The following is a 24,607-nucleotide window of genomic DNA, read 5'->3' as shown; positions in this document are numbered from 1 at the left end:
AAGTTCTGGAGGCGGAGGAGTGACAGGTGCACAGCAACGGGGTGTAATTCACGCCACCGCACTGTGCATTTCAACATGGTTAAAATGGTCATTTTACATTGCGCACATTTTACCACCATAAAACAAAAGCCCCACAAAGAGCAGGAGGTGGGTGGGTCAGTGAAGGAGTGTGTGAGGATGTGGATGCCAGGGGGCAGGAGTGGGCTGCGAGCTCCGGGCTCAGAGTCGGCAGGGGGAGCAGGACGGGTCAGAAGGGGCCGCAGGCCCGCACACAGGGGCTCTCGGGAGGGCAGGAGGGCGGGTGTGGGCTGTGGCCACAGCACAATGGACTCAAGGCACAGAGCAGTAAGAGAAGCTCATGGGGGATTAAGCAAAACTCTATGTGAAGCTGAGGACAAAGAACCCCATCCAGGAAGCACCCAGTTCGGCACAGGGCCCAGCTGCTCTGCGTGCCCAGAGTGGCTCCTGCCGGGAGGCCTTCAGGAGGAAGGAACAACATGCCTGGCGGCCGGCTGGAAGGCCGCACCACAGCTCTGCGGGGAAGGGGCACACTACTGGAGAAAGGGAATGAGGGGGGAGGCACAGAAGGAAAGAGGGAGGGAGATGGGGGGCGGGAGGGGAACCAACTGAGGAGACTGCCCCCAACTCAGACTCCACAGCTTCCTCCCGTCAGGGCCTCCCACGGGCCTTCAGTAATCTGAGTCACAGAGAACTCCCAGGAGGCCCTGAACAGGACATGCAGGGGGACCCCCAGAAGGTTCCTTGCTGGTTCTCCAGCAGCTGACTAAGGCAGAACGTGGGGCCTCCTTCTCCATCCACACACCCTCGATCTTTCTGTCACACACTGCCAGCTGCCAGAGACCTTGGGTGCCCTGCCCTGGAGCAGCTCTCCTTCAGGCCACAGTCCTCACAGCACGCACCCTCGCACCCTCGGCTCTTCCCGGTCTCCCCTCCGGACACGCCCCAGGTTCCGGGGGGGGGGGCAGCACCGCTTGAGGTGTTGCTCAGGTAGAAGAGCACACTGCACAGGCTTGGGGAGGGGCCTGGAAATCTCTGTGTTCAAAGGGAGAAAGTCCCTCACGGCAGCAGAGACAGCGGCAGCGACTCGGAACACTCTGGAACCAACGGAGGAACTGCCCCCCTCCCTGCGGGGCGAGTGCGAGGGGCTGTGGAGGCTGACTTCACTTGGGGGGTGGGGCAGGAGCCCTAGGCTGAACCCCGTCTGTGAGCATTAGTTCTTCTGTTTCCAGTTGGGGATCTGAACGATGTCCCCACCTGCACCTGTGGGAAAGGCCTCAACTCTGCAAAGTCTGACTCTGCAGACGGTGGAGGCAGGGGGCGGGGGAGGGGGATACACAGGTTACGCCTATGGGGTTACAGGGGCCCATTCATTGTTCTTGAATGCAAGTAATCCCAGAATCCCACTGGTGGAGCCACAGAGGAAATAAATGAAAAAATAGGTCCAGGGGTGCCTGGGTCTAGTGGGTTAAGCCTCTGCCTTCAGCTCAGGTCATGGTCTCAGGGTCCTGGGATCCAGCCCCCCATCAGGCTCAGCAGGGAATCTGCTTCCCCCTCTCTCTCTCTGCCTGCCTCTCTGCCTACTTGTGCTCACTCTCTCTGTCAAATAAATAAATAAATCTTAAAAAAAAAAAAAAAGTAGGTTAAACATTCCTCATTTATTCCACATCAAACACTCGTCCTGCAACAAGGGGTTAAGAAGTTCAGAGATAGGGATGCCTGAGTGGCTCAGTTAAGCTTCTGCCTTTGGCTCAGATCATGATCCCAGGGTCCTGCGAGCGAGTCCTGCATGCGGCACCCTGCTCAGCGAAAGCCTGCTTCTCCCTCTCCCACTCCCCTTGCTTGTGTTCCCACTCTTGCTGTGTGTCTCTCTCGGTCAAATAAATAAATAAAATCTTAAAAAAAAAAAAATTGTTCAGAGATGAAAAGAGAGGGTCAAGGGGTTCTGAGTCCCCAGATGAGACAAAAGCTGGCCACAGGACCACCTCCCACAGCTCCTACAGAAGGAGGCACCGACCTGCTCGGGTGGGAGTCCCCCACCCGAGATCCAAGAGCTGAGAGCAGGCATGTCCACGGGATGGCCTCTCCCCCCATGGACACAGGAGAGCAAACACATCTGCTCAACCCCCAATCCTCCGGGCAACTTCGGCAATCCCGTGCAGCAAGACCACATCTTCGGGGCACCCCTTCTGTGAGGAATTAACCCCAGTCCCCTTCCCGTAGAGGTGGGGGACAGAGGGGATGGAGGCTCGAAGCTCAGTGCAGGGACAGTGCAGAAAAGGGAGTCTGAGGTTCTCCTTAAGAGTCCTCACATGGGAGGTGAATGACTCGATCACAAAACTGTCTGAAGGCCACGTCTAACCAGCAAACTGGAGAATTTACAATCGAACAGACCCCTTTATTTCCAGGGAAAGAGATTTCAAAGGGACTCCCCTCCCATGTGCTCGCATCTGCCCCTGCGCAGCCCTCTCCACAGCCCACCTGCCCTTGGCCTGGGGATGCCTCCTCCGGCTCCTGAGACCCTTTTCCAGACTCTGTCCCTGTGGGGTTTAAATTCCAATTAGATGCAGTCTCACAACACTGAAAGGCGGAGCAGTTAGGACGTTGAGTTACAAGTCAGGGCCGGAGGTAAGGTGCTGTGCTCTAGGCTAAGGCTGCAGTGGCCTCCTGAACCGCCATCCCAGAGCCGCCCCTGGATGGGGTGCTCTTCCAGACCCTTCCCACCTCTTCCTGCACCTACTTCCCTGCACTCAGCACCCTGGAATGATGTCTGTCCGCAAGTGGCCCTGACAGACCCACCAACCTGTTTCTCCTCTGCCATGCAATAGGCATAGCCCAAACACCTGAGCAGCTCAGATATGGGGTACAGCCCCGACACCCACACAGCCTGGACACCCACACAGCCCAGACTCCCACACAGCTCATAGCTCAGACTCCTGCACAGCCCAGGCTCCCACACAGCCCGGACACCCGCACAGCCCATAGCTCAGACACCCACACAGCTCAGACTCCTGCACAGCCCGGACATCCGCACAGCTCAAAGCTTGGACACGGGCACAGCCCAGACAGCCACATAGCCTAGACACTGGCACATCTTGGACAACCGGCAAAGCCAGGACACCCACAAAGCCCGCTGCATCCCTGACCCCTGCCCAGCACCCCACAGAATAAATACTGAATGGAAAGAAGTAAGATATGGAAAATCAGTGCAGACGAAAAACAGAAAAGCACTTCTAGAACCCTTTGGTCTTCAGTAAAACACAGTGATAAAAGGTAGTAAAAATAAAAGAAACTTTGTATCTGCACAAGTCTGCTCTGGTCACCCTGAGAAAACCACCTCCTCAGAAATAAGTCCCCGCCTTCTCAGGTGCACAGGAGAAGCCGCCACAGAGAGAAGCAGCCAGGACCCTTTGAATGCTGTGGAAGTCCTACAAGACACACATGCTCGCAGCCTGCGCCCAGCCCCGCGGGCCCCTCCCGGCCAGTCAGCCCAGCGGGTCTGCACCTTGGCTCAGAGCTAACCACAATGGCCTGCCAGCCAGGATAAATAAAATCTTTAAAAGAAGAAAAGCAGAGGCTTTGGTTAAGATTAAAAAAAAAAAAAAAAAAAAAGCAGTAGGATTTGATTCTTATTATCGAGACAGAATCTGATGGTCAATGCTCTGGCCACTGGACATCTGCAGAAGTTAAGAAATATAAACTATAACCACTAGAATTCAAAATAGTAGGGGGTGAAACTGGTGACGGTGGTTAAGGAGGGCACTTGCCATGAGGAGCATGAGGTGTTTTGTGGAAGTGTTGAAACACTATATTGTACACCGGAAACTAACATAACACTATGTTAACTACACTGGAATTACAATTTAAAAAGAAATTTATCATGGTGGCGATGTTTGGGTAGGAAGGAAAGAAGGAAGGGGCAGAGGAGAACACAGAGGACCTCAACTTGATAATGGTTTTGTTTTACATAATTTCTGGGGGAGGGACACACAGGTATCAGCTTATTATCCCTCTGACTTCTCTTCATGCCCTGTTCCTTCCTACAAACCCTGCTCCAGGCTCATTCCAGCACCACAGCGAGGCTGCTGGAGCTCACCTGGTGTCTCACACTTGCCCACCCGTTCCAGGTGAACTCGAAGGGGTGCCTGAGAGGCTGGTCTCAGGATCGAGGACCCAAAGACACACCCACATCCCAAGGCTGAGGGAGCTGGCAATCTTGGGGAAAAAAAGTGAGCAGGAAGTTTGCAACTTGGCCCATCTTCTAAAAACTGCCAAGGATTCTAGTAATGCAGGTAAAGATATCAGAAATACCTTAGGAAAAAACAGTATCCACATCCGTTACTTTGTAACTACACCGCCAGATTATTTTTAAAGAATTCTCTAACTTCATCATAATGCCCTCCATTTTAAAGTCATTTCATTGAGAATGAGTAAAAAAAAAAAAAGAAAATGAAAACCCTGATACGGCAGTTTTATTTTTAAGAGTGCAATACTGTGGGACGCCTGGGTGGCTCAGTTGGTTAAGCAGCTGCCTTTGGCTCAGGTCATGATCCCAGCGTCCTGGGATCGAGTCCCACATCGGGCTCCTTGCTCGGCAGGGAGCCTGCTTCTCCCTCTGCCTCTGCCTGCCATTCTGTCTGCCTGTGCTCGCTCTCTCCCCGTCTTTCTCTCTGATAAATAAATAAAATTAAATTAAATTTAAAAAAAAAAAGAGTGCGATACTGCAAAACACCCAGGAGCTCCCCCATGGGTCTCCAGATGAAACCCCCCACACCCCCGCTTCTCTGGGATCTGAGCATTTGGAGAAAACCGTGCACCCACACGTGTGTGTACCATCTTTCAGAAAAATTCAGTATTCTCCCAGGCCCAACACCTGTAGAGTCAGACCCAGCGTATTTTTAAAATCTGTGTGTGTTTGCACAAGCTCCCGGGCGACCGTGATGTGCTGCCTGGCAAGGCCGGTTTTCTCTGAAATAAACAACCAGGTTCTTAAGCGCCAACAGGATAAGCTGAACGGAGAATTCTGCACCCCTGATCACTGCCTAGCAACAGAGGCTTCCACAGGGAGCACAGCTGCCCCACCACAAGGTGACCTCGTCACCCATGGCCCAATTCAGAATCAAAGAGCGAAAAGGGAAAGACAGCCGAGAAGCAAAGGAAACCCGGACTTGGCCCGTGGCTCTCCCGCAGAACAGGACACTCAGCCTTTCCACCAGAGTTCAGCCTCTACCATCCAAACCCGTGCTGTTCAAGATTTGGCCACTTATATGTATTTAAAACTGAGTAAAATTCAAAGTTCAGTTCCTCGAACCCACCAGCTACACTGCGGGTGTTCAATAGCCATACGTAGCCGGGACACCGCACAGCAGAGCTCAGACGGGACACTTCCCTCCTCCTGGGGAATTCTACCACACGGTGCTGACCCGAAGCATTCCATTCATGACCCCATCATCCCTGGTGGGTTTGGCCTTCAGGCTTCTGTCCACACCCCCATGTGATGGCTACAACACCCACCAGGGCAACAGTGCCCACCCAAGGCACTGGTAAGGTTCCAGGAGGTCAGAAATATCTAGGGCACGAGACATGTGACATTTTGCAAATCGCCCCCACCCAGAGATGCTGACCCCCCACCCAATCCTCCCATGGCTGAGAAGCTCTATTCCACCACCAGAGGATTCTTTAACATTCTGAAAAACAGCCTCATTCCAATTCACACACGTGCTGACCTCCTAAGTAGGGGAAAAGAAGAAAAAAAGAGAGAGAGAGAGAGAGAGAGAGAAGGTACTGGTATGACGGACCAGCCCTACTTCTCCGGAACTGCCTGGCCATAGAGAATCTGGTATTTTAATGCCTGAGAATTTGGAAATGGGGCCAAAAGAGAAGGAGCTGGACTACCATGTTCTTTTGAAGCATGGAGATAAATATAGGATCCCATCACCTAACTTCAACAACTATGGACTCGGGCCAGCCTGGTACCCTGTGGCCCCACTCACACCCCTGTGTTATTTAGGGATGGAGAATTCTGGAGGTCCACCCTCCCCCCACCATGGCCCTATGTCTGCACAGAGCAGAGGGAGGCCCCCCTGTGTGGGCTCTCGGGGGTCTAGGCCTCCACCTGGGGGGAGGCTTGCAAACTCCGAGCCGAAGCACCAGTCTCATGAGGCTGCCGAGACAAATCCAGGACACCATCCCTGGGGAAAGCTTAGTCCAGCGTCTGGTTAGAATCAGCAACACTGGTTCTAATGGCCACCCCACATCTTTTCACCCTTTCCTAAAAGTAGGGCAATTTTGTTCCATGGTATCAATTTGGAAGTTTTAAAAAAAAAAGTCCACCTTCCCCCCACCCCAAAAATAGTGTTATTACTTCTGATGCTGTGGTTTATGACCATCTCTATCTTGATGCCACTGCTGTTACTACAATTACTGGGACTAGTTGTAATAACACCAGCTCCAAGTTTTTGAGCTGCTGGTCCACGTCAAGCATTGTGTCAAGCCCTGTGTAAATATTATCTCACCGAATCCTCACAGTGTGGCTGTGAGGGGGATTCTGTTGCTCTCCTCACTGGAGAGCTAAGAAAACAGACCCAGAGAATTTAAGTGACTTGCCTAAAATCACAGAGCTGAGGAAAACAGTATTTGAACCCAGGTCTGCCTGAATGGACAGCCTATGCATTTTACCACCACATCAGGCTACAGCTAAACTCCTCCTGGAGCTAAGGGACTAGCCCCCACCCTCAAATTAGAAGAACTTTCTACCACATATTTTAAAAGTTAAAAACATTCTTCCCCAGGGGCTCTCTGTCCCACTTTCAAATACATATTTCACCCTCTTGACTGGGACTTTCGAATTTTCAATATGTAAGCTGCTTACTGCAAATACAACAGCCTTCCCCACCCCATTCCCAAGCAGTTTGGGGTGGAGGGGGTGGGAGAGCTAAGCCCCCTTTTAAAAAGAAGCCATAATGCTGAAGCATTAAGAACCAAGGTGAAACAGTCACCTCATTTCTGGCTGGAAGATGTTCCCACTCGTCTCTTTATCTACAGAGAAAGATGTTCAGAAAATAGCTCCTCTATCAGATTTCAAAGAATTCCAAGTTTGTGATGTTTTCCCACGTCAGACTGTACTCAAATGGACCAGCATCTCTATCTTGAGGAGCCGCCGGTGGGATGATGCTCCACCGGCTGCATTACCAGGAATTCTCTCGGACAAACGCTTCTGTGCCCAGCGTGCTCTGCGGGCTCTGCCCACCCAATACGGAAGCCCGGTTATTTGCAGCCCATTTCACAGGGGTCTGGAGCCAAAGTAGTGCAAACGCCACCAAAGCCGAATGCCCACGAGCTGAAATTCACCTGCAGCCTCTTTTCCTTCTCCCCACCCAAAATATGCACCCGCACTTTCACGCAACACACAGAAATCCCGGAAGCTTGGAGGAGAATGAATGAGACATTATCACTCCCCAAATTTGGGATTTTGCAGGGCAGTGGAATTCCGGAAGCCTCTGGTAGACTGACGGGAGTCACGAAAACAGATGCGAGCGATAAGCCAACACCTCACACAGCCGTACTATCGTCTATCGCTACCATTTCAAAAAGGAAAAAATTTAAAGTAAAAACGGAAAAAAGCCAGAAGCTCAGATAAAAGACAATCTTTCCTCAGAAAGAGAGAAGAACTTTCAGGCACGGACACATGGATGCACAGGGGTGCGGCGGGCAGACAGTGCAGGAAACACCTCATTTTCCTCCCCCGCTGAGGATGGGACAACAGCTTCTAGACCACAGCTGGGCGGGGAGGACGCACTCAACCAGCCCAGACACCAGCCCCTCCCAGCCACCCCCATCTCAGCCCAGGCCCTCCCTCCTGGGATCCCCCACCCGAGCCGCACACTGCCCAGTAACCAGGCAGCGGGCAGCGGCCAGACACGGTCTCGGCATGTCCTACAAAGCCCAGACGAAAATCCTGCCAACTTTGCTCCTGGAGAATAAACTCTACTTTCTCCCAGCAACAAGCTTGAAAGGGATCTGTGTGTGTACACACTGTGCGCCACGTCTACGTCCTACTGCGGTCGGTTATGGGGACTGAACGAGTATAATAGTGTCACCCGCAATTAGGGGACATTAAGAAGCACTTCACTATAAAATGGGAGCCATCTTCAGAGAAGAACACATGTGTGAACACGGTACAGTACCCCGCAAATGAAGAGAGCTTTTCTCTAAATCAAAACCATGCAAGCGATCACCTTCCATGCGTCAGAATGGCTAAGATCAAAGAGACGAGAACTAAAGGTGCTGCTGAGGATGCGGACAGACGGGAGCCCTCGTGCGCAGCAGGTGGGAAGGCGTGTGGCTGCAGCCGTGATGGAAAGTGGGATGGAGCTTCCTCAAAAAAGTAAAAGTGGAACGACCGTATGATCCAGCAATTCCACTTCTGGGTATCTACCTGAACAGAAACACTACTCTGAATGGATACATGTACCCCACGTGCCCTGCAGCGTTATTCACAACAGCCAAGGGAGGGGAGCAGCCCAAGTGTCCATCGACAGATGAACGGATAAAGTATATATATACACACACACACTCACACACACTCACGAATACTACGCAGTCACAAAAAAGCACGAAGTCGTGCCATTTTGTGACACCACAGATGGACTTGGAGGACATTACACGAAGTGAAATAAATCTGAGAAGGGCAAACACGCTGTAGGATTTCTCATACATGTGGAAAGGCTCACGAATGGAGAACAATGCAGGGGTGGCCGGAGGGGAAGGGCTGGGGGTCAGGTAGTGCAGGGGAAGGGGACGAAGAGGGACAGATGTGCAGGCCTAAAGAAGACAGGGATGCAAAGAACAAGGCAGGGAACCGCTGACACGTGACCCGCTCCCCCCCATCTCATGAACACCATCCCCACCGCTCCCCCTCCCAGCCGAAGAACTCAGCGGTGTCCCAACTGGCATCTGGAACAGAACTAAGGGGGAACTAAGGGGGCTCTTGCCTTTTCATCCTGGTAGATCTTGTTGACGCTCTCCAGCTGCGAGTCGTGGCTGGACTGGATCCGGTCGAGCTGCTCCCGCTGCTTTTCCAGCTCCCCCTGGAACTCGTTCTTCTTCAGCTCCACCGCGCCTCTCTCCGCAGCGGCCCTGCGGACCCGGCCCTCCAGCTCCAGAATCCGGGTCTAGGAGGACAGCACAGAACACGAGGGGAAACCCCAAGCTGTCCCTGAAGACCTGGCCGCTGGAAGGCGCTCCCTCTGAGAAGCCGGCTCCGGGGCCCAGAGCCAGCAGCAAGCCCTTTGCTGGAGGTGCTCCCAGGCCCCGTGGGCAGTGCTGCCGGGCCCTCCTGGGTCCCCTCCCCAGCCCCACACTCCCCAGCTCCCATTCCACTCCTTCCTAACCAGGCAGCAGCCTGGGGCCAGACACGTTCTCTGCATGTCCTGCAAAGCCCAGATGGAATTTCTGCTAACTCTGCTCCTGGAGAATAAATTCTTCCCCCCAAAAATGTGCCTGAAGGGGTTCTGTTACGAGCAATCTTGGAAATCAACTGTACAGAAGCTATAATTTTTCCCAGAGAAACCATATTACAAATAGAGGAAGTCACTTCTCTGGGCTTCTTGGACACCCCAGCTTATCTCCCAGGAAATCCCACCACGTCCCTCCCGGAGACTCTGAGGCCTGAAGGAGGGAAATCCATGAAGTGCCTCCCACTTCCCCAGGTGCTCAAATATTTAGTTCCATTGCCCTCCCGCTGACAGAGCACTCAACCCTTCGGCAGACAAAACCTCTCAGAACAGATTCAGTTCTCTAACTCAGGACCCCAAGCCCACGTCTGCCCGGAGACCAGATCCCCAGGAAGCTCCCAGGAAAACGCGGCCGCCTGGGGCCTGCTGGGACGGGGCAGGGTTTCAGGGCTGAGAGCCCCAGCTCTGGGGGGAGAGGAAAGGCTGGGTTGGAATCCCTGCTCCTGGTGTGCTGCCCCCATCTGCGTCAGGATCTGCGTGCCTGGGAAGGGGGGAGATGAAGTCCCAAGCTCACAGAGTTTGTGTTGTGTCCTACTGCAGAGCGTGTATATAACGCCCTGTTAAAGAAAAATCACTCGGACACTTGTGAACACGGGAAGGAAAACTTCCTCCAAGGCTCCTGCAACAGGGGTCTGTTCAGGAGGGGAGAGAACCGGTTCCATTCTGAACCCAGCTGAGGCAGCTAAGGGTTTGCAGCCAACAGCAGAGTGAGGGGCCAGTTGGGGGGAAAGTGTCAAGAGGGGACCTCAAGGGCAGGGAGATTTCTTGCTAAAGGCAGGCAAAGGGCTCAGACATCAGCAAGAGGGAGGAGGTGCCTGATCAGATATTGGGGGGTAGAGAGGACTTAGCCAGAATTCTTTGCCAAGTGGGCTGGGCAGGCTAAAGGCGAGATGGCAGGATGGCGGGGGAAGCCAAGACAGAGGCCTAGAGAAGAGGGGTCAGAGATGCCGGACTGAAGTCTGGTCAAGGAGAGTGCCTGTCCCAGCTCAGCCCTGTCTGACCCACAATACACAACCATAAATGGGAAAGCTAAAATTACCGTCCTTGAGTGAGGACTTAACTACTAGCACCTGTAGAAACACACTTCCTACACCTGTTACCCAAATACACTTCCAACACCACTCTGAGATCTGGTGTGGACTGGAGGACCCAACAGCCGTTCGGGGTGACAAAGCAAGCGGCCTTCCCAGAACCAGCTCCAGGGGATCCATGAAAAACCCTTCACTCACAGGCCAGGCAGAGAGGGGGACGATCTGGGAGCCATCCTAAGTCAGAGAGAGGTTCTCTCCTACCCAAGTGCAGAGTGGATGTGAAGAGTTGGCCTGGGCGGGGTGGGGGATGTGGGGAGCCCCAACCTCGAGACACATAGTGCACAAGTCGCTGAGCGGGATGCCTTAGGCAGCGGTAGACACCAGGGCCCTGGGACTCTACCACCCAGCCACCTGAAACATGGGGAGACGCTCATGCACCCAGACAAGCCAGGCACCTGGAGATCGACGCTCCGGGAGCTGGCGATCCAGTAGTTGAAGCCCAGGACAATGATGCAGGCCACCAGGGCAGCCAGCACGAGGGGCGGCGACTTCATGCTCCGGCGCCCGTTTCCCAGTCCCATCATCTCAAAGGCTGGGGCGAATCTGACAAACAAAACAAGCAAAGAAGCCTTTGTGCTCACAGTGTCGCCCTGGGAGCAGATCGTGTCCATCCCCACCGCCAGCAGGAAGGCGTCTGTGCCTCCAAACGTGATCCTGCGGGAAAGAGAAGACCACCAGCAGGCCGGCCCCCCAGGACAGGCAGCTAGGAGGGAGCACGGCCCTGGGAACCCACTGCCTGCAGGGACTGTCTCCTGCACATCAGTTTCCTCTTCTGTAAAATGGTGTTAAGTGCCTTCCCCATCCTCCCCACCCCGTTCTCCCTGCTGCCTCCAGGACAGGTTAAGAAGCAATCAACTCTGTGAACTGCAACAGCAAATGTTAAATGCTTCCACATCACTTTAGGGGGGAAAAAACCCATTTCTCACTGCTCCCCAAAGAGGCCTTTTTGATTCAAGTCCTAACAAGGGAGGGCTTTTCACCTTGGAGAGAATTACTAAGGACACCCAAATAAAGGTTTGTTGTGCAAAGCAAGAAAGCACCCCGGAGGAGTATGGATGCTCAATGAGGAAGTCACAGCCAGTGTGGACCCCCCCACTCACACACACACATACAGGGTGCTGCCAGCAGGTGGGCAGTGCCGGCCCAGGCTTCCTCTGAACGCTTCCTGCTCTCCCTGTACAGGCCATCCGCGTTACCTAGAGAGCTGCAGAGAGCATTACCTCTGCAGAGAAAGCCAGACACAGCTTACAAAAGGGAGGTGACCAAGTCTGTTCATGGACTTCAACCCAAGACCAGGTCTGCCTGGATACCAGCCCCAGAACCAAGCACAAGGAAAGCCGACCTTCCCACGAGGCGGGTAAAACAGGCCTTATCAGAGGAACGGTGGCAGGCACCACAAAGGGCATCTCTGTGAATAGGGCCTCTTTTATGCCGGGTGTGGCCCACAGTGCAGGAAAGACCTCCCAGGGACTCAACCTCCAGGTTAAAGTTCATTCGAGCAGGAACAGAGCAGAGTCCACAGGACCAGTTTTCCCCCTCAGGTGTTCCTGGTGAGGCACGTCCCTGGGAGACCGCTTCCATAATAATCAGCTAGTAGTGTGGATGTCTAAATGGGGTAAATGAGCGCTGCCTGGAATCACCTGAAATAAAGGACCATCAGAATTCCGAAGCACAGAAGTGACCTCAGCTTCCCTGGCCAGCCGCTGGTCTTTCAGGGTTAGAGAGGGGAAGAAACTTTAAAAATCCATGATCAGTGGAAATCAGCAAGCCCCATACATATTAAAGGAGAGTAATGCTCAGAAATACTAAACTTCTAGAAAATTCTGTATATCTGCGGATACATGTCCTGTCTCCACTGCCTTATATCTGATTTTGATCACAAAACAGTCTTTTTCACACTTCAAAAAATATATATAAAACTACAAACACAACTGGGGAGAAAAGCTGCACAGTAAAGTGTGAAATTTGAAGTCTCCCTAACGGCGGCATCCTCCTATTACAGGGGCTCTCGACCCTCCCAGGACCCCAGCATCACCTGCGACGGGGGCGTGGGCCCCACTCCTCCACTTCCAATTCAAGGGCTGTGGAAAAGGGCCAGGTGTTGGCCCTTCTAATATGCAGTGAGTCTTCCAGATGTTTCTTGATGCTTACACAAGCATCAACATACATGTTTTTAAATTGAAACAAGAGCATTCACACTGTTTTGTAAATGTCAGGAGTCACTTAATCATACTTCTTATCACACTTTTCCTCGTGGCAAATTATAGTTTGCTCTTTTCTCTCGGAAGCCCTGGAGGGAGCTCCGCTGTGTGCCAGCATTTATTTAACCAGTCTCCTACAGAGGACAATTCGGCTTATTTCCAGCCACGCTGCCACGAACACCCTTGACATCCACACCTGTTTGCAAACTTCTACCCAGGTGTGCGAGCCCTTACACACAACTCTGAAACCCCAATGCTCTAAAAGCATTTTGGACAACTAAACAAGGGAACAGTGAGTGAAGGACATATAGGAACCTTCTGTACTATGTTTGCAACTCGTTCATAAATCCAAGCCTAAACTAAATCCAAATCTAACTTAAAAATTGATAGATCTTGGGCGCCTGGGTGGCTCAGTGGATTAAGCCGCTGCCTTCAGCTCAGGTCATGATCTCGGGGTCCTGGGATCGAGTCCCGCATCGGGCTCTCTGCTGGGCGGGGAGCCTGCTTCCTTCTCTCTCTCTCTGCCTGCCTCTCTGCCTACTTGTAGCTCTCTCTGTCAAATAAATAAATAAAATCTTAAAAAAAAAATTGATAGATCTTACTCAATTGGCTTTCAAAGCACTTCCAATAATTTACCCTCTCACTACTAGTATGAGAACTGTTTTCTCACACAGTAACACCAAAATAAAACTTTTTAATGTTTGGCAATCCCATCAGTAATGATATTTTAAAATACATCTCTTGGGGGACACAGCTGGCTCAGTCCATATAGCATGTAACTCTTGATCCTGGGATGGTGAGTTTGAGCCCCATGTGGGGCATAGAGCCTACTTTAAAAAAAAAAAAAATTCTTTAGTTATGAACATAAATGAGCACCTTTTCATTTACTGGCCATTTGTTCATTTGGTGAAATGCCTTTTTATATTCTCTTTTTTTTTTTTTTTTAAGATTTTATTTATTTATCAGAGAGAGAGGGCGAGAGAGCAAGCACAGGCAGACAGAATGGCAGGCAGAGGCAGAGGGAGAAGCAGGCTCCCTGCTGAGCAAGGACCCCCCCCCATGCGGGACTCGAGCATTACCTGAGCCAAAGGCAGCTGCTTAACCAACTGAGCCACCCAGTCGTCCCTATTCTCTGCCTATTTTTAACCTTGGGTGTTCATCTTGTTGATTTGTAAGAGCTCTTTGTATGTTAAAGATAAATAAATCTTTGGTCTTTCATGGCAATGGTCTTTCATGGCAATAGCTTTTATTCTCAATTTTTCATTTGATCTTTGAACTTTTTTGCCCATGGTTTTTGGTTATCAGTGGTGTTTTATTTTTATTTTTTTTAAAGATTTTATTTATTTATTTGACAGAGAGAAATCACAAGTAGGCAGAGAGGCAGGCAGAGAGAGAGAGAAGGAAGCAGGCTCCCTGCTGAGCAGAGAGCCCGATGCGGGACTCGATCCCAGGACCCTGAGATCATGACCCGAGCCGAAGGCAGCGTCTTAACCCACTGAGCCACCCAGGCGCCCATCAGTGGTGTTTTAAAGACACTCTAATCTTGCCAATCTTTTTTTTATTGTTTCTGGATTTTGTTTGTACTCAGGAAGACATTTCCACTCTAAGTTTAGAAATACAAATTTGCCCATCTCTCCTCTCAACACACCTATGGTCTCAAATATTTAAACCTTTCATCCACTTAGAATTCCCTTTTAATGTTAAGAATAAAAAATACCAAAAAAAATAATGAAGTTTTGGTTTTATGTGTGTGCATGTGTGTAATGGCTAGCCAGTTCTGTCAGCACTCCTTATGGAAAAATCTACTTTTACCTAGGGCTTTGAAAGCCTATCTTTGTCTATACTTAATTCCCTAGCAATATACTTCTGGGGGGGGGGGGTCCTTTTATGACCTTTTATTTTATTCCAGCAGATATAAGTCAATGGATCAGTATACTACAAGTCTGAAAAGAGTAAAAACTCCATTCTCACTTCAGAGAAGTATTCAGATGATCATTCAAAATGTTCCTTTCTTGAGCCAGCCAATGAAAATGTAGTGAACAGCTATGATGAAACAGGCGCCGTGCTGGCACCGAGCGGCTCAGGGCAGTGTTAAAAGGACAAACTCTGGGACCTACTGGCCAGTGTCGGACCCTAGTTCCACCTCTTAGGGACCACAAGACCTATCTGAGCATCACTGTCCTCCTCCTAAGGATACCTGAGAATTAAATGAGTTAAGATAGAAAAAGTGCTTAGAACCAGAACTGGCACGTAGTAATTGCTCAATAAATTTCAACTTCTTCTTATTATTATTAGAGATGGAAAGATGAACAAAAAATCATTTCTAGATCTAGTGTTTTCCCCATTTTATGAAGAAAAGGTGATGAATGTCACTCTTCTACCAACCTTTCTACTTTATGGGAACCAGTCTTGTGCTTAGTCCTATGGACTCCGCTCTCAGTGCAGCAGCGGTAACTCCCATCCTCTGGGGCTGTCTCCCTGCCACGGCAATGGGACGTCCCAGATAGGACCACAGTATGACAAAAAGGGGTTCCAGGAAGCCAAACATGATTCTGGTCTCCAAAGCCCCTCACTATGGCCCAGCCCTTGGCTGGCCAGGAATGTATGCAGCCGCCCAGAGGGCAGAGTTAGGGGAGCTCGGGGCTCCCAGTGGACACAGGGCTGGCCAGCTAAGAAGGCGAGCAGGAGGAAGAGAGACCAGCACCGAACCTCTGGGTGGCAAGGTGCTGCAGCACTGACTTCCAGGACTGTAGAAACTCCTGCAGCTGAAAACAAAAGGCCAGACACAGGTAGGAAATGAAGACTAGGGCAGTAACTCAGAGCCAGAGCTTACAGGTTCAGATACCATGAAGGCTCTCCCGCCCCCACCTTAGTTCTGTGGACCTAGGCAAGAAGGCAAGAGACGTACTGCATCGGGTGTACTAATAATCATTATAACTGAGGCTCCAGAATGTGTTTTGTCTCATATTTGATTGTCAGTATCTGACATACCGAAAAATGATTAACTCAAATCAGCTAAACTCTGTGAAAGCCCAGGTTTCCCTGGAGAAAAAGGAAGTGGATGTTTCTGCATTAAAAGTGTCTTGGTAAACTGGAAATGTGAAGAAACTGCTCAGTCCTTCCTACTGGCTTAATTCAAAAAAATGCAACCTGGGGAGCCTGGGTGGCTCAGTGGGTTAAGCTTCTGTCTTTGGCTCAGGTCGTGATCTCAGGGTCCTGGGATCGAGTCCCGCATCAGGCTCTCTGCTCAGCAGGGAGCCTGCTTCCTCCTCTCTCTCTCTCTGCTTGCCTCTCTCCCTGCTTGTGATCTCTCTCTCTCTCTGGGTCAAAAAAATAAAAGAAAATAATTCAACCTACTGGTTAAAATTATTATTTGCATGTTAGACAAAAAAATTTTTGTAAAAGAAAAGAAACCTCTAATGACTTTTAAAAAAGAAGAAGAAGAAAAAGCACCTGAAAAGGAGCAACCTGTCAAATATACTGGCCCCTTGAACCTGCTAGTTAAATACTTTTATTTTTTCTCATTTCCTTATTTCTATGTAGGTTTTGTTTGTTTGTTTGTTTGTTTTAAGAGAGCCAGAAGAGAGCACTCAAGCTGAGGCAGGACAGGCAGAGGGAAAGAGAAAATCTTTTTTTTTTTTTAAAGGTTTCATTTATTTATTTGAGAGACAGCATAAGTAGGAGGTAGGGCAGAGGGAGAAGCAGACTCCCCACTAAGCAGGGAGCACTGACACCTGGGATCATGACCCGAGCAGAAGGCAGCTGCTTCGTGGACCGAGCCACCAAGGCACCCTGGAGAGACAGAATTTTAACCAGATTCTACACTCAGTGCAGAACCTGACGTGGGGCTCAATCTCATGACCCTGAGACCATGACCTGAGCTGAAATCAAGAGCACAACCAATGGAGCCAACCGGGTGCCCCAATAATTTATTTTTAAGTAATTTCTACATACAACGTGGGGCTCGAACTTACAACCCTAAGATCAAGAGTCACATGCTCTACGGCCTGGTAGGTCTTTAGTCACACAGGCAAGTACTGTACATGAGAGCAATCGAATCAGAGCAGCGTGTTATAACAACGTGACCCCTGCAGAAACAATACAGCTGCTCTAGCTGAAGAGTCGCACCTTTCTTTCTTCTCTGAGGAAACGGCCTCACCTGGACCTTGGAGAGTCTGAGCAGGAAGTCCACAAGCCCCTTGGCAGTGAGCAAACAGGCCTGAGAACGCCCTGTTCCGCACAGGTGAAGGATTTGGTCACCAACATTTTTCTGAGGGTTTAAAAATACTCTGCCATGCCCCAAGAATGTCCCCAAGCCAGGGATCAGCATACCAGGCCCACAGGCCCTCAGAGGCCCGTTCTGTAAACACAGCCACAGCTGTTTTCTGGCTACGCAGCAGAACTGATCCAAAGCCACTCGTGGGGTTATTATTCGGACTCTGCGGGTCAAAATACTAATTATCTGGTCCCTTAGAGAAGTTTATCAACTTCTGCTCTAAACCATGAGGGTTGAATGACCAGGTCCACAGCATTCTCCTCAAATTGCTCTAAAAGCTTACCAGGAAGTGCAGAAAATCTCTCACTACCCCAATCCCCAATTATAAATACCATGTTTCCCCAACTCTGGAGGCTGACAGTTTATAAATGAAAAAACTTCAACAACATGGTGATCGCTGTTAATAACACTGTACTGTGTATCTCAAAGTTGCGAAAAAGAGTACATCTTACAAGTTCTCAGGGTAAGGAAAAAATGTTGCAACTGTGGTGACAGACGTGAACTAGATTTATTGTGCTCAACATTTACACATGCCAATACTGAATCGTTACATTGTAACCTAAGACTAGCATATGTCCGGTATACCTCAAACCTTTTTTGAAGAAAAAACTTTTAAAGTTCATGTGCATGACAGGGTCCCTGAGTGGCTCAGTCAGTTTGGCCTCTGCCTTCGGATCAGGTCATGATCCCAGGGTCCCAGGATTGAGTCCCACACTGGGATTCGTGCTCAGCAGGGAGTCTGCTTGTCCCTCTCCCTCTGCCCCTCCCCTACCCCTCCACCCCTACTCAGGCTTGCTCTCTCCCTAACCCACTCTCCCCTTCCCCGACTTTTCAAATAAATAGTATTTAAAAATTCATGTGCGCGTTTAGTATTATGCAGTGGAAATACCAAAGAGCGAGATGGACAAGTGAAAATGAATGAGAGGAACCAAATTCTTTTTTTTTTTTTTAAAGATTTTATTTATCTGACAGAGAAAGCACGAACAAGTAGGCAGAGCATCAGGCAGAGGGAGAGAGGCAAACAGGCTCTCCACTGAGCAGGGAGCCCGACATGGGGCTCGATCCCAGGACCCCAGAATCATGACCTGAGCCAAAGGCAGCCACTTAATTGAGCCACCCAGGCGCCCCAAGAGTAACCAAATTTTATCCTGTTTTTTCCAACACTTGAAATTTTCTGAAAAAAGGCCACCTCCCATGTGGATGCCAAGACTACATCTTGGCAGGAACTCCCGAATTTTTCTCCAGTTCAAGAGTTGCCAAACTGCAGCCCAAAGGCTGAATCCTGCCAGCCACCTGTTTCTGTACACTGCCCATAAGTCTAGTTCTCAGTTTGTTTTGTTTTTAAAGATTTTATTTATTTATTTGACAGAGAGAGACACAGCAAGAGAGGGAACAGAAGCTGGGAGAGTGGGAGAGGGAGAAGCAGGCTTCCCGCTGAGAGCAGGGAGCCCGATAAGGGGCTCCATCCCAACACCCTGGGATCATGAACTGAGTCAAAGGCAGACATTTAACAACTGAGCCACCCGGGCACCCCAAGTTTTCAGTTTGTTTGTTTTTTTTTAAGATTTTATTTATTTATTTGACAGAGAGAGATCACAAGTAGGCAGAGAGGCAGGCAGAGAGAGAGAGAGGAGGAAGCAGGCTCCCTGCGGAGCAGAGAGCCCGATGCGGGGCTCGATCCCAGGGTCCTGAGATCATGACCCGAGCCGAAGGCAGCGGCTTAACCCACTGAGCCACCCAGGTGCCCCAAGTTTTCAGTTTTTAAGGGTTGAAAAAAAAATCGAAAGAATAGTTCATATGTGAACAGCACATGAAGTTAAAATTTGGACGTCCATAAATTAAGTCCTAATAAAGGACACAACGACTCTTCATTTACGCCTTGTCTGCGGCTGTCAGACTGTAAGAACTGAGTCCACCAGCAGGGCACCGCCTCCCGGAGGGCAGAGATGCTCCATCAGGCGAGGGAAGAAAATCCTAGAGTTACATTAATTTGTATCCAAAAGTGTGAGAGCAACTACATTTCCGTAATTTAACCATCAGATAAAAATAACTTGCAAGTACATACATATACTAATTATATTAATTATTTTATGCTACATTACGTTATGCTAATTCTATTATACTACCATAAAATAAGAGTAGAAACTGACTCTGCATTTTAAGTCTCTCTGTTGAAGGTCACAAGTCACCACCCTCTGAGGGGCCTGAGGAACTCCTCTGACTCGGTTCGGCACTGAGCACAGTGCAGTGGGCGGAAAAATTCTAACTACACTAAACCTTACAGAGACTACGAAGCTTTACCATTCTTATAAAAGGCGTGAACTGAATTTACTCTGATAAATTTAAGCATGGGCAAACACAACCCCCCCCCCCGGCTGGAAAGGCACAGGTTTCTCAAGCAGTTCCATGTTAGCCACGTCGCAAAGTAAAACCTATGGTAATAGAATCAGATCTGACAAGAAACAGGCCAAAAACACTTAAAATTCAAGGAGTATATGAAAGAAGGGTCTACCCCCACTGTCACTAAGCATGAATCCAGCCCTGAGGGTATCCTGGGCCTTGAGATACGAGACAGTAACAACAGGACATGCACCTAATTGATAAATTTAGAACATACAGGCCAGGGCTAACCATTTGTTTAATTGAGATGATTGATACGTAACACTGAATTAATTTTAAGTTTTTGCTTTTTATTTCTTATTATTTATTTTTAAGATTTATTTATTTATTTGACAGAGAGACATCACAAGTAGGCAGAGAGGCAGGCAGAGAGAGAGGAGGAAGCAGGCTCCCTGCTGAGCAGAGAGCCCTATGCGGGACTCGATCCCAGGACCCTGAGATCGTGTCCTGAGCCGAGGCAGTGGCTTAACCCACTGAGCCATTTGACAGAGAGATGGTGAGAGCGGAAACACAAGCAGGAGTGTGAGGAGAAGCAGGCTCCCTGCTGAGCAGAAAGCCTGATAAGGGGCTGATCCCAGGACCCCAGGATCAGGATCGTGACTTGAGCCGAAGGCAGATGCTTAATGACTGAGCCACCCAGGCACCCCAAGTTTTTCTTTTTTCAAGTAATGATAAAGATCAAAAAACTTTGGAAACCACAGCAAACTACCGTCTGTATCAACATGAGCAGATTATATAGTACTCTTACGTATCTTTTCCTTCTGTCAGGCATTAATTAATCTTTAAAATCTTAGCTAGGGGAAATTCTATTAAAGTTCTTATAAAAATAAGAGCAAAATATTATAACAATCAGAGAAGGCATGATCTTTTTTTTTTTTTTTTTTCTGGAAGTGTAGGAAATTACTGTGTGAAACAAAGTAGACTCCCTGGGAACCTGGTAAGCATTTCTGAAACTTCAAGCCAAGTTTTCTCATGTAATGTCATCAGTAACTGGAAAAGTCTAGAAAAGAAAATGACCACAGCCTAAGAATGTTTTTTGCTAGAGGAAGCGGGAAGCAGGCAAATGAAAATACCACTCACACTTTTCTTTTTTTTTTTTTTTTTTTTAAGATTTTTTATTTATTTGACAGATAGAAATCACAAGTAGGCAGAGAGAGGAGGAAGCAGACTCCCCGCAGAGCAGAGAGCCCGATGCGGGGCTCGATCCCAGGGTTCTGGGATCATGACCTGAGCTGAAGGCAGAGGCTTTAACCCACTGAGCCACCCAGGTGCCCCCCACTCACACTTTTCAAAGGTGAGACAAAACATATCAAGACCATTCTTCCTACTTTTGTGGGCACGCACACACATGCACGCACAAACATGTGCACACACACATACACACACAAAACCAAACCGAAACAAAAAACTAAGACTTGTTTTAGCTTTATTTTTTTTAAACAACAACCAAAGAAGAAGTGTTTCTTTTTTCCTTATCCCAGTGAGGGATGTTACTTCTCACCTTAGGTCATTAAAAAGGTAATAAAACAATACAACCACATTAAAGCCAGGGAATGGGGCCTCCCATCCCTAATCTGGGCCTCCTGCCCTCCCTTTCCTGGGGCTGGCCTTCTCTGGAGGCCAGGCCACCTTCAAGCTCCCCTTCACTAAGATACCAGCCAGGGGCTGTGCTTCCCCAGGCTCTGCCCTTTCTACCCTTTGCGCTTCAGATGCAGAAAGCCTGTCTGCACATTCACAGATTTTCAATAAGGTCAGCAGTTTCCTCCCTGCTGGGGGGAAGGTGGCCACACAAAGCCCTAGGCCAGGCACCGTCAACCATCCCCACTTCTGTTTCCGCCCCACCCCTCAAAAAATAACATAAATACAAAATCTTTTCATCCCCCATCAATAACTGGGCCCATGGCCAGCAATTAGAAAGGAGACCGCATCCTTTGCTCCAGCAGCAATGGCATCCGTATCTATTACAACCACCACCGCCGCCCCACCCCCACACTTCCAACTACTCCTTCCTCTCATTCTCGGTCCTTCATTTTTGAACAAAACTGATGGGGGAGAAAATGTGATAACCTCTCCACAGGAGAATAAAATACATTTGGAAGAGCTGATAGTTTTCTTTAAACATCTTCAGAATTCAATGTATTTTTGACCACCGATACCTTAAAAATTGAGTTCTGGTCCAGGGACAGAAATCTTACTAAATTACTGCTTTCTATTCACAAACAAAATTATTCTTCCCGTGCGTGAGCTTACCTTAATCTTCTATATCACAAGCAGGAGAGGCCAGAATGCCCTAGGAGACCCACAAGGACCAGTCAGCCTAGAGACTCCACTGCTCCCTGGTCTCACGCTCCAAAAATTTCAGAAACACTAAAACTGCCTAAATTTGAGTCAATCTGATGGCTGTAAGCCAAAGAGAGTCCCTCGAAAGCTGTTAAATATTTCATCAGACTGTGGGACATCTTAATAATCCTACCCCTAGGAATGTCCCTCAACATTTACGGAATTTCGAGCTTGGGGCCTTGGAGACCCCAAACCAGACAAAGAAAATCTCAGACCCACAAAAGCCACACAAGTTTGGTTAGGCAAATTTGGAAAACGAATATTTGAAAATGACCAGCAACATCACCGCATTCCCAATACAATGGTCCTTAAATTCCGCTAAAAAGAACATCCATCAAAGTAGGTATTTTCTTACTTTACCTAAAAAAGAAAAAATCATTACAAACATCAAACACGGTGTGAACCAGAAACGGTATATAAAGTCAGGAGACTGTTTTTACGGCAGAGCAGAAGTTCTATGGATGCCCCCACACAGTCATGGGTGGGAAACACACGAAGGACGGAACCTGGAGCATCCCCGAGACCGGCTCCGGATGCTGCGGCGGCTCGCGACCCAGGGACCCGGCGCCCAGCTCGCGGTCACCCGCCGGGACGCGACCGCTGCCAACGTGGGCGCCCGAGCGCCAGGACGCGGAGGTGAGGGCGCGCGGCGGCCACGCGCTCTCCCCCGGCGCCCGTCACGCCCGCGGGACCCGCACTAGTGCGACTTCGGGCTGCACGCTTCCGACTTCGGATGCCGACGCGCGTGACACAGCGGAGAACAAAAAAGAAAGGCCCCGCACGCCCCAGACCGGCCTCCGCCAGGGCAGAGAGCCCTCGCACAGCCCCTCGCGGCGGCCGGGGGCCTGGGGGCGGCGGCGGCAGCCCCGGCGCGAAGGCTCCGGCCCCGCGCGGGTTCCAGTGACCCGGCTGCGGCCAGGGCGCGGGCCCCGGGCCGGGAAGGACGGGGAGAGGGAAGGCGGTCAGGGCGGCCCGGGAGCCGCGCACTCACCTCCTGCCGCGGCTCCGGCGGCCCCTCAGCGCTGCCCGCCCGGCTCCGGGAACGCCCGCTGCTCTCCCGCCGCCGCCGGACTCGCGCCCTCGCCCGCTCCGCGCCGTGCGCGCCGCGCCGCCGCGTCTCCGGCCTCCGCAGCGGCGAGTCCCCGCCCCCGGACCGCGCCGGCGGCGTGGGGAGGAGGCGGCGCCGCGAGCGCGGGGCGGCGAGGCCGGGGGCGCGCCCGGACGCCGGCCCCACGGTGCGCGCGCCCCAGCCCGGGCGCCGGTGTCGCGCCCCCTCCGCGACCGCCGTCCCCACCCCCGCCCCACGCGGCTCCGAAGCGGCAGGGGAGCTAGCCCCGAGCGTCCTAAGGACGTGCAAGATGGGAAGCCGCGGCGCGGAGCGAAGGGACCTGGAGGAGCGACCTCTCACCTCACCCCCAACCCGGCCGAGGGAATTTTCTGGAATGTAGGGCCGACTCTATCCAGCGCCACCCACCTCGCCACACTCGCGTCTCCTTCAGTGGTCCCGGCCCAAACCACCCAGAGGAAAAGGGGCCAAGGAATAGCAGGAATTTAGGGGGTCTAGCCTCACAGATTTGTCTTTTATCTTCCACCAATCCGTCCCAGTTCCTGGTCTCCCCAAGACTGTTATCCCTCAAGCTTTAATTTTTCGGCCTGTGGCCCTCCGGACACCTTGTGGGTAAGATGAAGATTCTCGGACGCAGCGCAAGTGTGATCTAGTACTCTCTGAGGACGAAGCTCAGGAGTCTGAATTTTAAACTGCGCTCAGAGCGCACGGTTGCTCCTGAAGCCCCGCTAGGCCACGCCTCCCTGAGAGGATGCCACAAAACAAATGATCTGCTGGATACCCATTCTAGAAAATTCTAAAACACTGGTTCTTAACCCTGACAGAACTGGCCAGATGTTAAAATATATATGTGTGTATGTGTGTGTGTGTGTGTGTATATATATATATATATATATATATATATATAGGCTTTTAGAGTATTTGGATGCCAGGGTCCCACCTCCAGAGTACTGAGCCCAAACATGGGTAGTTTTGTTTGCTATAAAGCTTGCCAGATAATTACAACATATGGTCAGCACTAAGAATAAATTCCAGGTTTATCGCTTTTCGAGCCCACCTAGCTCTGACTTCTGGAGAAGGAACCTCTTCCTGTCACCCTTCCCAGATCTCTCTCTCTCTCTCTCTCTCACACACACACACACACAGAACACACAAAACAACTACAGCAACAAACAACACAAGTAAATACACAAACTCCTAAGGGAATGCTCGCAGCCAAAATGGTTTTCATCCAGAACAAAGACTCACCTTGAAAAGACCAACAAGATTCCTTACTACCACTTGAGCATGGTCTCAAATTCAGGAAAAGGATCCTTTATGAACCAAAAACCTCCTAACTGAATTTAAGTAATAGAGTAATAGTCTATAGCCCAAAATGATATTTTTGTGATCTGATGTTAGACAATTGTCCTGCTGGACCAAGACTGCAAAAGCCAGGGGTGCATTGGACATCCGCCTTGTCTTTTCGGAGGAGTTGTATCACTCCTTTCTAATCTTCTACTAACTGTAAGTGACTACAATCAGGATTTTTGGATAGGTACAGTAAATTGCTCCTTCTGGCTTCCCTAGTTATGGTCTGCCTTCTTAGGCTGGTGGGCCATAACTTGCACCTCATTTGCCTCTAAGTAAGATTCCATTGTGTGACTTCTGGAGAAGGAACCCAGTTTTATTAAAAATAATTTTATTAAAAATAATTGACC

The 24,607-nt window shown here is 50.1% G+C and overlaps 1 protein-coding gene across 2 annotated transcripts in view; it reads right to left on the bottom strand.

Moving 5' to 3' along the window:
• The window catches only part of GOLM1 (golgi membrane protein 1), a 55,571-nt gene extending 32,208 nt beyond the window's left edge, over positions 1–23,363 (bottom strand). Inside the window, exons 1-3 of one of the 2 annotated variants that reach the window (XM_044265784.1) lie at positions 23,316–23,363; positions 11,020–11,167; positions 9,012–9,191 (exon numbers count right to left, since the gene is read on the bottom strand). In XM_044265784.1, coding sequence (XP_044121719.1) covers positions 9,012–9,191; positions 11,020–11,148 — 309 coding nt within the window. In that variant the 5' untranslated portion in view covers positions 11,149–11,167; positions 23,316–23,363. Of the gene's footprint in view, positions 1–9,011; positions 9,192–11,019; positions 11,168–22,832; positions 22,916–23,315 lie in introns of those variants that run through there. The other variant, XM_044265782.1, reaches the window with a different exon arrangement.
• Between the last annotated feature and the right edge of the window lie 1,244 nt (positions 23,364–24,607).

The sequence above is a fragment of the Neovison vison genome, chromosome 9 (assembly GCF_020171115.1).
Source record: "Neovison vison isolate M4711 chromosome 9, ASM_NN_V1, whole genome shotgun sequence".
In the NCBI taxonomy this organism is placed as follows: Eukaryota; Metazoa; Chordata; class Mammalia; order Carnivora; family Mustelidae; genus Neogale; species Neogale vison.
The sequence above is the reverse complement of the archived record's forward strand: the minus strand, read 5'-3'. Positions and strand labels throughout refer to the sequence as shown.